This window comes from Erpetoichthys calabaricus, chromosome 5 (genome assembly GCF_900747795.2).
Source record: "Erpetoichthys calabaricus chromosome 5, fErpCal1.3, whole genome shotgun sequence".
NCBI lineage: Eukaryota > Metazoa > Chordata > Cladistia > Polypteriformes > Polypteridae > Erpetoichthys > Erpetoichthys calabaricus.
The window spans coordinates 66,169,457-66,181,810 of NC_041398.2; the positions used below are offsets into that span (position 1 = coordinate 66,169,457).

General features: G+C 38.2%; 1 protein-coding gene across 4 annotated transcripts in view; it reads right to left on the reverse strand.

The window, feature by feature from the left end:
- ccdc142 (coiled-coil domain containing 142) overlaps positions 1 to 12,354 on the reverse strand; it is a 132,604-nt gene that overhangs the window by 89,550 nt on the left and 30,700 nt on the right. For all 4 annotated transcript variants that reach the window (XM_051928672.1, XM_051928671.1, XM_051928670.1 and 1 more), the window contains exons 6-7: positions 11,794 to 11,880; positions 5,076 to 5,243 (exon numbers count right to left, since the gene is read on the reverse strand). In XM_051928672.1, coding sequence (XP_051784632.1) covers positions 5,076 to 5,243; positions 11,794 to 11,880 — 255 coding nt within the window. The remainder of the gene's footprint in view (positions 1 to 5,075; positions 5,244 to 11,793; positions 11,881 to 12,354) is intronic.

The window sequence follows — 12,354 nt, forward strand, 5'->3', positions numbered from 1 at the left end:
AAGTCTTCACAAGGTTTTCACACACTGTTGCTGGTATTTTGGCCCATTCCTCTATGCAGATCTCCTTTAGAGCAGTGATGTTTTGGGGCTGTCGCTGGGCAACACGGACTTTCAACTCCCTCCAAAGATTTTCTATGGGGTTGAGAACTGGAGACTGGCTAGGCCACTCCAGGACCTTGAAATGCTTCTTACAAAGCCACTCCTTCGTTACCCGGGTGGTGTGTTTGGGATCATTGCCATGCTGAAAGACCCAGCCACGTTTCATCTTCAATGCCCTTGCTGATGGAAGGAGGTTTTCACTCAAAATCTGACGATACATGGCCCCATTCATTCTTTCCTTTACACCAGTGGTAGTCAACCTGATCCCTACTGCCCACTAGTGGGTGTTCCAGATTTCATGGTGTGCGGTAGCGGAGCAACCAAATGGCGCTGCGATTACATACTATTGTCACCCAAAAACTAGCAGTTCGTCATTTTATTACCCCGTAGACAAAGAACTCCATGGTTCGACGCTTCTTTCTATGACAAACTGCCGGACAATGGAGACACCAATTAAATCATATTTTCGTCTCAATTCCCGGATTTTAGGGTAATAGGATGACATTCTAGGAACCCCCCCTTGGACTGCCAAAACTAGCCGACGTCTCACTACTTCGCCCCAATCGCAAAGAAGTGATGCCATTGGCCAACACCCGCTACATAAAATTTTATAAAACGCAGAACCACGGATACTCACTAACTTAGTCTCGTCTCGACAAACTCTCGCTCAACCACGACACTTGTAACATCCGGCAATCCTCAACTTAGAGGTACCCAGCATTTGTTACTCTGTCAACACATTCATCATTTCAACATACGAGGAGCTACGATTACTACATCCCGATCCTGACTCCCAACGGCTGTTATTGGATCCACATATCTTTCAACATTACGGTTGGACGAAAACCTCACGGGATCGTGATAGCCAGCACCTTGACTGACCATCCACGTCCAACGTACGCTGTGCTGTCCAGCGACCGGAACACCTGATCCTACCTGACCAATGCCAGGAGACAAGAAGGACGTCTTACATACCGGATCGGAAAAGCGCGCAACCTTCCAAAAGTCGCGACCACACAACAGACTTCAAGCGCATAAGTTTTGTTCACGTTACGTAAGTGAAGCTAAATCGTTACGTAATCGAAACTAAAGTCAGTACGTAGTTAGATTTCTGAGAGCAAGCACGTGCTTACAGCTTCAAACAAAATATTGTGAAGTATCTGAAGATGGGTTTCATAGAATCTGTGGCAAATAAACAACATCCAATGTGTTTATTGTGCCATAAAACATTATCCAATGAGGCAATGAAGCCAAGTCGATTGAGAGAACTTCTTTCTACAAAGCATCCAAATGACAAGGACAAGCCCATTGAATATTTTCAGGAAATATATTAAAAATTTCAAAATCGTTCAACTATCGTTGTATCATTTAAGAAACAACATACAACGAACGAAGATGGATTAATTGCCACTTATCGCATTTCACAATTAATTGCAAAAAGTGGTAAAAGCTATAATATTGGAGAAACTGTAATAATACCCTCTATAAAAGAATTTATCTCAACAGTAATGCATCAGGATATACCTCAAATTTTAAAAACGTTGCCCCTAAGCGATAGCACAGTAAAGCGACGAATTGATGAAATGGCAGTTAATGTTGAAAACAAACTTAAAAGTATTCTCCAAAACTCTTCATTTTCCATGCAATTGGACGAATCTACCATTGCAGATAATGATGCTTTATTGATGGCATATGTATGCTATTTTGATGAAAACAATATATTACGAGAAGAAATGCTATTCGCAATAAATCTCATCAACAGATACAAAAGGATTATCTATATTTAATACTGTGAGAACATACTTTACAAAAAATAATATTCCTTTGAATAATATTGTTGCATGCGCTACTGATGGAGCACCATCAATGGTAGGTCGCTATCGTGGATTTGTTGCTTATTTGAAGCAGGAAGTGCCAAATGTTTTATGTATTCATTGTGTGGTGCACAGACAACATCTTGTAGGAAAACATCTAAGTACAAGTCTCCATTCATCATTAACTATAATAATTCGAGCCGTAAACAAGATCAAATCCAATGCAAAGAATGATAGAATGTTTCGGCAGCTTTGCCAGGACAATAATGAAGATTTTATTAAGTTACTTTTGCACACAGAAGTTCAGTGGCTGTCAAAGGGTACATCTTTGGTTTGATTTGTAGCATTATATATAATGTCATACAATTTTTTGAAAGTAATAATGAGACCAATCTGTGTCAACAGTTAAAAACAGTAAAGAATGATGCCTTTTACTTGGCAGATATTTTCAAGAGATTTAACGATGTCAATTTTCAGCTTCAAGGAGCTAATAAAACTCTTATAGGTTGCCGAAGTATTGTGCTATTATTTATTGACAAACTTGAACTACTTTGTCATAATCTATTGAAGAGGGAATTTCTTCAGTTTCCTCAATTATCATCTATAAAAGATGATGTAACTCCAGAGGATATTGACAGATTCAGTAGCCACCTCAACGAACTTAAATTGGACATGGAAAAACGATTTGAAGATATTTTGAAATTGAAGGTATATGACTGGATGAAAAATCCTTTTACCGCAAATATTGAAGAGGCTGATACAACTTGCCAAGAAGAACTGTTAGAAATTAGATATGATGAAGAAAGTAAACATAAATTCGACAGTGGTGGATATGGCAAAATAAAAAAATGCCGGTCTTATATCCAAATATGTGGAAAATGGTATTCAGTTTATCGATACCTTTCCCTGCCTCATATCTTGTGGAATCAGGATTTAGTGCTGTTAATCATATTATGACCAAAGAAAGAAACCACCTGAATAGTTCCTCACAAAAATTGAACCGGATATTCAATATTTAGTTTCCCAGCATCAGCCTCAGCCTCAGGGATCCCACTAATTATTCAATTAACTAATGTAATTTCTATGTATGCAAAGTATAAATAAAAAGATAGATTTAACTATAGTAAGTTGTTTTATAAAGATTTATTCTGCCAAACTTAGCGAAAATCCGACAAAGTACTTGGTAAGTAATTATTATTATTATATGCTTTAACTTGCTGTAACTCTGCTTTATAAATTTTATAAAGTTACTTCCCTACTTTATAAATCACCATTACTGTGGAACAGGTGGGCGGTTAGAAAATTTTACTACTAACAGAGATACAAAAGTGGGCGGTAGGTATAAAAAGGTTGACTACCCCTGCTTTACACAGATCAGTCGTCCTGGTCCCTTTGCAGAAAAACAGCCCCAAAGCATGATGTTTCCACCCCCATGCTTTACAGTAGGTACGGTGTTCTTTGGATGCAACTCAGCATTCTCTCTCCTCCAAACACGACGAGTAGAGTTTTTACCAAAAAGTTCTACTTTGGTTTCATCTGACCATATGACATTCTCCCAGTCCTCTTCTGGATCATCCAAATGCTCTTTAGCAAACTTCAGACGGGCCTGCACATGTACTGGCTTAAGCAGGGGGACATGTCTGGCACTGCAGGATTTAACTCCCTGGCGGCGTAGTATGTTACTGATGGTAGCCTTTGTTACTTTGGTCCCAGCTCTCTGCAGGTCATTCACTAGGTCCCCCCGTGTGGTTCTGGGATTTTTGCTCACCATTCTTGTGATCATTTTGACCCCATGGGGTGAGATCTTGCGTGGAGCCCCAGATCGAGGAAGATTATCAGTGGTCTTATATGTCTTCCAGTTTCTAATAATTACCCCCACAGTTGATTTCTTCACACCAAGCTGCTTACCTATTGCAGATTCAGTCTTCCCAGCCTGGTGCAGGTCTACAATTTTGTTTCTGGTGTCCTTTGACAGCTCTTTGGTCTTGGCCATAGTGGAGTTTGGAGTGTGACTGTTTGAGGTTGTGGACAGGTGTCTTTTATATTGATAACGAGTTCAAACAGGTGCCATTAATACAGGTAACGAGTGGAGGACAGAGGAGCCTCTTACAGAAGAAGTTGCAGGTCTGTGAGAGCCAGAAATCTTGCTTGTTTGTAGGTGACCAAATACTTATTTTCCACCATAATTTGCAAATAAATTCTTTACAATCAGACAATGTGATTTTCTGGATTTTTTTTTCTCATTTTGTCTCTCATAGTTGAGGTATACCTATGATGAAAATTACAGGCCTCTCTCATCTTTTTAAGTGGGAGAACTTGGCACAATTGGCGGCTGACTAAATACTTTTTTGCCCCACTGTATATGGCCGGCCAGTCATCCCAGCCAATACCCCCAGGCTGCCAGGTCTCCCGGCAGCATGGAAGTTCCCCGAATTCCAACAGGGCCTCATGGACCTTGTAGTTTTTATAACCAGCCCTGCTGGATACCATGAGGACCACCAAGGGACGCTGTAGGGAGGCTCAGGGAATACTACGTGCCCTATAACCCGGAAGTGCATCCTGGTCACATGGACAAAAGGAATGACGTACTTCCAGGATGAAGAAGAGGATTTTTATCTGACCCGGAAGTGATAAGGAATCACATGGACTGAGGGATTGAACACACTTCCGGCTCAGGGAATATAAAAGGACCATGGGTAATCCCAGATGACGAGCTGAGTTGGGAGGCAGGATGGCTAAGCATCTGGGAGTGGAGGATTAATTGTGATTATAGTTTATTGATTGTTTATTAAGTATTGTGCAGTGGAGGGTGCTTTGTCCACATTATTATTGTAATAAATAATTATTGGACTTTTTATGTGGTGTCTGATGTTTGGTCTGAGGGTTCAAGGGGTCGACAGTGCCCTTATTTGTCACATCATGTACACCCTTCGGGGAAATTAAAATTGTACAGAAGTAGATGGCGTGAATAAAGGGGACTCTACCAACACCAATACAGGAACAAAAGGAATATCCGCAATTCCCGCTTTAATATTCAACAGAATAAACATACATGTGTAAAAAATGTAATGCAAACAGACAAATGGAGGTGACGTTACCAGAAAGTCAAATCAGAGTTAAATTAGCGGGGGCGGGGCATAAAAAAATAAAATTATATAATACCTTCATTTCCTTTGGCTTCTAAATCATTGCAGTTGAGCATGACATGAAGAGGAAAGAACAGCTGCTGAAGTATCTCAGTTGTTTTGGTCCGTGCAGAGGTTTGCTCCTTGCTGGCAGGGGCAGGAAGGCATTTGTCTAGAAATCCTGTACCCAATGCCTTGCATAACACTAAAATAAATGCAAAATGAAAAGATTAATTTACTGGAAAGTTACTTTATGAAGAAGCATATCTAAAAGTTATGCATGAGCAAAATATCTAGACATCAGTGGTGTGGATATAACTATGCTGAGAAGTATCTTATGAACATTGAGCACAAGGGCAAAAAACAGAACAGAGTTAACAAAACACTGAAAATAGAGATTACTGCATGCACAATATTAAAAGTATTTTTATTAAATAATGAGGTTTTATTTTTTTAAATAAATAAATATCCACAACTGTGTGAGCCTCACTAATTTGAGCTCTTACAATAATTAAAAATTACAATAAAATGAATACTTTTAAACAAGGTGCTTTGTTACATCTTAACACTGAAGACTGGAAAATAAAAACAGAGTGTATTATATACATTCTCTGCAAAAGTGCAGGCTCCAAATCGGGCATGGGAGGGTGCGCAAATGTGCCTGACTGATTGCATGTGCATTTACTAATGCAAGCGTCAGTCAGGTGGTTCATCATTACCTTGGAGGGAGCAACGCATTATAACTGCGCCCTCTTTGAAAGTCGGCTATAAAAGGAGCCCACATGGCAGAGAGGGAGAAACAGATGAGATAAAGAACAGAAAAGATGGAGGTTAAAGTATGGAGAAAAGGGCAGGAACGGGAGAGAGAAAGAGAGAGAGACAGAGAAGGCAGGCAGCTGGGAGGAGAGTCCTTTGGAGAACATGGGGCAGATACTCGGGGCTAATGAAGTGGATCACTCTAACTGAGCGGCTTAGGGAGCTGGAGAGATGCAGTGTTCATTGGAGCTACTCGCCATGCAAGTCCAGGAAGAGGCAGCGGGAGCTGCAGGTATAAAGGAATGCTTGGTGCGGCGCCCTGTGGGGAAGCCATAACCCGGGCCTGGCAGTGGGAGTTGAGGAAGTTTACATATTTTCTAGGAGTTTTCTGTCTTTTTTTATAACATTTGAATAATATTTAACTTTTAATTTTAAAATGATATCTATGTGCTAACCCAAACTTGCAGTAAGCTAACTCATAAAATATAGCGTTGAAGACTGATAATATTGCACCAACCCCCTTTTAAATTCCCTCTATTGAGTGAAGACGTTCACCTCAACCACTTACAACAAATCTATTCTATTCTTGCAGAAAACCATTTTTAGGCACGGACTTATTTCCAGTGTCTGCATTATATGCATTACACTTGTACTGGTTGACAGCCCTATTGCATACATAGCCTGTCCCTATGTCTTAAGACAAAATCAAATAAGTTCGGGCCAAGTTGCAGACTCACTGGCCTGAGTCACTCTTAGTGTGCCACGAGCAGGATAGTGAGGCAGAGCCACTTCAACACTTCACTTCACCAGTTAGCCACTGCCACAGCCAGGAGTTAGGACTCACCCCCAGTCTTCCCACATGAGGTACAGCCTCCCAAATGAACACACAGCTAAGTCCCAGTCCCTTCCACCTCTTCCAGCATGGAATCACTAGGAGAATGAAGGCCGATCCGGGTGCAGTCCAGACAGCTTCCTCCTGTCATTTCTGCAACCCATTTGGCTTGTTCCTCGGTTCTGCATGTACTAAGGTGATGGAGTGAGCCTGAGGAGAGGCCTATTCCCATAATTGTAGCGTCTAAAGAGAGGAGCTTCTCAAAAGTGAAGCTCATAAAAATTCACTTGAGGTCTACAATGTCACAAGACAGTCTCGATGGCCTTGCAATGACGAGTATTAACGTGTCTAGGAATATATCAAATGATGAGGTTATAAATGATTTTACTGCAAGAAAAGCAAGGTGTGTCAAATTTTAAAGAGACTTTTATCTGCAATGTTAAGTCCCACCATTTACCAGAGACATGTTCTGATATTTATTTGTTGTACTTTCTTCTTCTATATAAAAGTTTGAGAATCTGTCAAACAAATTATTTACATGCAGAGCATTTCTAATTTGTTATTTCATTGTTCTATATAAATTTTGTATGTTTTGGTATATACACAATTTACTTGCAAAAAAGATCTTATTATTTTAGTATTCTATTTACATTTGTTTATTTTTAATTAAATAAGTGACTAACCTGTGTTAGCATACTGTGTGTGTGTGTGTCTGTGTATGGTAGTGTGAAGTGAGGGGGTAGATTTTCTTGCCGGGAGCACCTAATAGGTCAGTAACAGCCCTGGATAATACATACTAAAGGCACATTTTTAATGCTAAATAAATATCTGCATAGTTAAAAGAAAGAATGTCAGTCTAGCAACCTACTTTTACCACCCCCGGACATGTTCAGGCAGCACAAAAAAAAAAAAAAAATTTTTTCCTAAAAAGTGGGGCCTGAGACCTCAAAAGGAGTTAAAGTTCATCTGACATTCATCTCTCCTAGGAAGACTAGAGGGTTTGGGGGGCATGAATGCACAACCAACAACGAAATGGGCCAACACATGATATTGATACTCCAATATTAAACACAATATTGACTCTCCAAAAAAGGTTGCAACAGGCCTAACTGGAAGTTGCCACCAACTCCTCACAATGAGCCTGCACTATAAGTAAGAGTCATAAAATGCAGATGTATCTGCCAGAAGACCAGTTTCTTTCACCTTGCAAGAAATGTGCACTAGTGTTGTCATTTCTGAACTTTTAACATGCACCGTGGAATACTAGCACCCGTATGAAGATTTTTCTGCTATGGCAATTCTTGCATCCTTCATCTATGTTATAGTCTCTGGATAAACAGAACAGACACGTAAGAAAATTTACTGGCACAGCAAAGATGTTTTATTATTCTAAAGGCATTACAAAATAAAAAATACCCAAAAATATACTAGATAGTGTTTAGAATCCAAGTAAGCAGAAAATAACCACCTTCATTCAAATGTCTGTGACTCAAAGAAGCATTATAATGCACAAAGCTCTCAGAAACATAGATTCAGAGTGCGATTGTGTAGATTTATACTTTGCATACTTAAACAAGCAATTTACTAAATTTCTATCCCATGCCATTTGCTTACAGCTAGGCACTTGACCGTCTAAACCAGTCTTAGAGACGCTGAATGAGCATTTCCATTCATAAAATGTCTTTTCTTAATACTTATCACAGTGCAAAAGTATTTTTCTTTTACATTTAAACATACAAATCAGATTTAACAATGAAAGGCCGACATATTTTTGAAGATTTTCTTCCATATTTTAATCATGTTAGTTAAGTGAAGGCAATAATGTGTTTTAAGTAAAGCTCAATTCAAATATTATATATATTATATTATATATAATTTTATGAACTTATTGATAAAAATTAAAACAGTAAAGAAATTGACATTTGTACATTTTTGGCATGAAAAATAAGGCCATATTTGGTCATACATCCCATTCACCAAAGACTACCGCAGGTGACAGCAAGTCCATTTTTAGACATATGCCTCATGCGTCTAATAAGCCATACTTCGGGCGTTTGTTTTTTTTTTTTTTTTTTTTTTTTAAAACTAATAACGCACTGTATCATAGGAAAATAGTATTCAATTGTGTATTGGATGTTGCCACAGGTTTGTATAACATTATAAAGTAATCCAGAGAGAAACTTAACCAATTTATAGAAATTTTCAAGCTATAAATAGAGAAATGTGTGGTTTATGTCAGTTTTGTGACCTTATAACAGTTTTAATTACTTATACGGTATTACTCATATAGTTATATTATACTTAAATAGCATAAATCATTACTATAGGCAAACATGAACAATAACACAATCTAACAAGAACATTTTCAGAAAGTGTAGTGAAATTTGTGATTTTGGTGATTTTTTACTGTGAGCCTTATTACTGCTAAAATTGAAAACTCATTATTAGTGATATATTTAGTTTTTCTGATTGAATTATAAGAAAAACATAAATGGTTTCACCAGTACTTACTGTACAATGCTATTTTTCACTTATTACATATTTACAATTTACAGTATATGTCAATATTTTTTTTTTTCTTCATTCTGTCTACACTTCACTGTTTAGTACTATTTTCCTTCACAAATAACTCAAAGAGGGCTTGATGTTGACTCAAAAACTTACTCTTTTCTTTTTCAGCTGTCTACTCAGCTCTTTTATGGAAAGAGGGAGACTATTGTGCCAGCCCACCCCACTATCAGTGACGATGAGAGCTCCTAGGATGAAGGTAATGATGTGGCAGACATCAACTTCACCTCATCCACCCACAACCTGGACACTTCATGCCCAAGTGACATGCGTCCCTCTGCCAAGAGGTAGTTTATGCGGCCTGCAGTGGAATTTAAAAAAAAAAAAAAAAAAAAAGAGGACGATGATGACAATGAGGATGAGGACAAAGACCAGCCAGCACCACAAGCCAAGAGGCCCACCAAGAAGAGGAAAAGAGCAGCAAAGCTAACTACCTGGAAGAAGGTTGACCTGGACAGCCCAATCCTGCCTGAGTACCAGCACTCTCTTCTTTATTTTTGTTGTGACTCTATTTTAGTACTTCATCAGGTACTACGGCCCCTCAAGGGGATGGACAAGAATGCAGTCACTCTGCTGTCAACACACATGGGGGTGGAGCCCATGTCCTCGGTCTACTGGTACAATAGTGACAACCACAGGAAGTAGAAAGTGAGCTGCCCTGCTGTCATCAAAAGCTACAATACCAACATGGGATTCACTGACAACAGCGACATGCTAGTTCACCTCTACTGTACCCCCATGAAATCCAAGAATTGGTACATGTGGATGTTTGCATATGCAATTGATGTCAGCCTCATGAACACCTGGTTCATCTACAGGCGGGACTGTAAGGCTCTAGCTGTGGATGACCCGTCACTAAAGAAGTTGAAGATCATGGTGCTCAGGAATGCCAGTAGCCTGAAGGCAGTCACATTTTGCCCCCCCAAAGAAGCATGGCATTTTCAGGCAGCCTCAGCACCTCCACTGATGACCACATAACTGTCCAGGGACATTGCAGCCACACCCCAGATAATTCTGTGAGGTTTGACTTGTCCCTGTTTCATGCCACCGTCTATACCAACCGCCAGACCTGCAAGTACTGCAGTAGGAAGGGGAACATCTTGAGGTGTCTGTAAGGTCTACCTGTGTCTCAATGCTGAGCACAACTGCTTCATCAAGTACTAGTGACTGGACTGGACTTTGATACATTTGTGAAATTTGAAAGAAAACAAGAAAAAATGTTCCTAAATAAACATTCCTTTAAGTTTATATGTGTTTTTGTTATATTTTTATATATAAACTTTTTGGAATTTTGTTTTTACCTTAGACCAGTTAGGAGCCATATATGGTAATTTTATGGACCTTGACTTGCAACATAATTAAAAAATTTCAAAAAAAGCCACAATAGTAAACAAAATGTATTGCAATATCCTCCGATAACATTCTAGGCTTGAAATTTTTAATTTCCAAGTATTTCAATTAGTCTCCTATAAATTAACAGAAGGTGCCACAAAGGAACAATAAGGAAACACTGACAAGTTATAAGTTTGTAAATTGTACAACAGTGTATAAAATCCTATACAGTGTTAAAAAAAAGCAACTTTGTATTAATAAACAATACATCATATAGGAATATAGGCTCTTTAATATTTACCTTTTTTAAGCAGTTTACACTCATCTGTACAATTAGAGAATAAAGAAATATAGGCAAAAAAAGCATTGCTACCAGCAGATGAAACCAAAAAAATATTAATAGAATCTATATCGATGTGATTTTTCCCATTTGTGTCACAGCAGCAGAGCTCTCAGCCTCAAGATTAACACTGCTGTTTTACCTATATTTCTGCCAAAATAAAAATATGGTATTACTGACAGGAAAAATGCATTAAAGCAGTGCCACTTTTACCTCTGCATAAATGTAATAAGTCTCAAAGGTCCAAGTAACTTTTTTTTCCTTTTAACAGTTATCTTTAGATAATGTACTACACGTTCCAGCAGCCATAATAGTAAAACTATAATTAAGCATTCAAAAAAAAAAAAAAATCTGACTGGTGTTACATGTACAGCACTCTGAAGCAAAACAATGTTGTTTGTTTTAATGGTTCAAAAGTAAGCAAGAAAGATTACAGACCTCTCCCTTTATAAGATATTAAATATTGATCAATAGATTACTGTAAAGGCTGAAACCCTGCATGCCATAGGTGTAATCTCAGTTGGTGTCTGCATTCACAATGCTTAAAACATATTTATACAGGCAATTCTAAATAAAGAGAACTGTGGGCTTTATTTCTAATTAGCCCAGACAGAAAACAATTTTTGGATAATTTAAACTTGCTTATTTGGCTGCCCAAACACAACGTGGGTAAGCAGCAGCAATTAAAAAGACAGAAGGCTTACCTATCTGTAGAGGCTTGGTCACCAATGACCAATAATTACAAGTACATTTTGACCTAAATATTTCCCTTTAAAAAGAAAACAATAACATGTCTTAACTGAATCTATATTCAGTTCAGGTATTCTCTTTGACCATTACTGATAGGACTGAATTCTGATGCAAAAAACTGAACTCTTGTGCCACCTAGAGTTATAATTATGACTTGTTTCTTTCCAAAAAAATTACCTTGATCCCAGTTCCGAAAAGCCACCTTTGACAGTAAATGCAAGCATATATTCTTCATTATGTCATCAAATTCCATGGATATTCCACCTAAATGATTAAATCCACATTTAGAAAAAAGTATTTTAATTAATGCAAGTACAAATAAAAATATTAAGTGGTATTATTACCACAGGAAAAAACTAAATTTCACAATAAATATATTGTGGGTGGTGGTGGCTAAGTCGGTGTGATCAGGAGGTGGGTATTGGGTGTACAGTTTATTTATTATGAACATGTTCATAGTAAATAAACTGTACACCCAATACCCCCCCTCCTGATCACACTGACTTAGCATCCCCCCACCCCCCACATAATTTTTTGCTATATATTGCCTTTGATTCTTGCAAGTCTAAGCATTATCCTCTGATGAAGACCCCTGGCAGGGGTTGAAAGCTCAGGAGTAAAAACTACTTTATGAAATGCGATTCATTTTTCTCCCTTTGTGGATCTCCATCTGCAAATATGCAAACTGTACACAGGCCTTCTCTTCCACATATATATATATATATATATATATATATA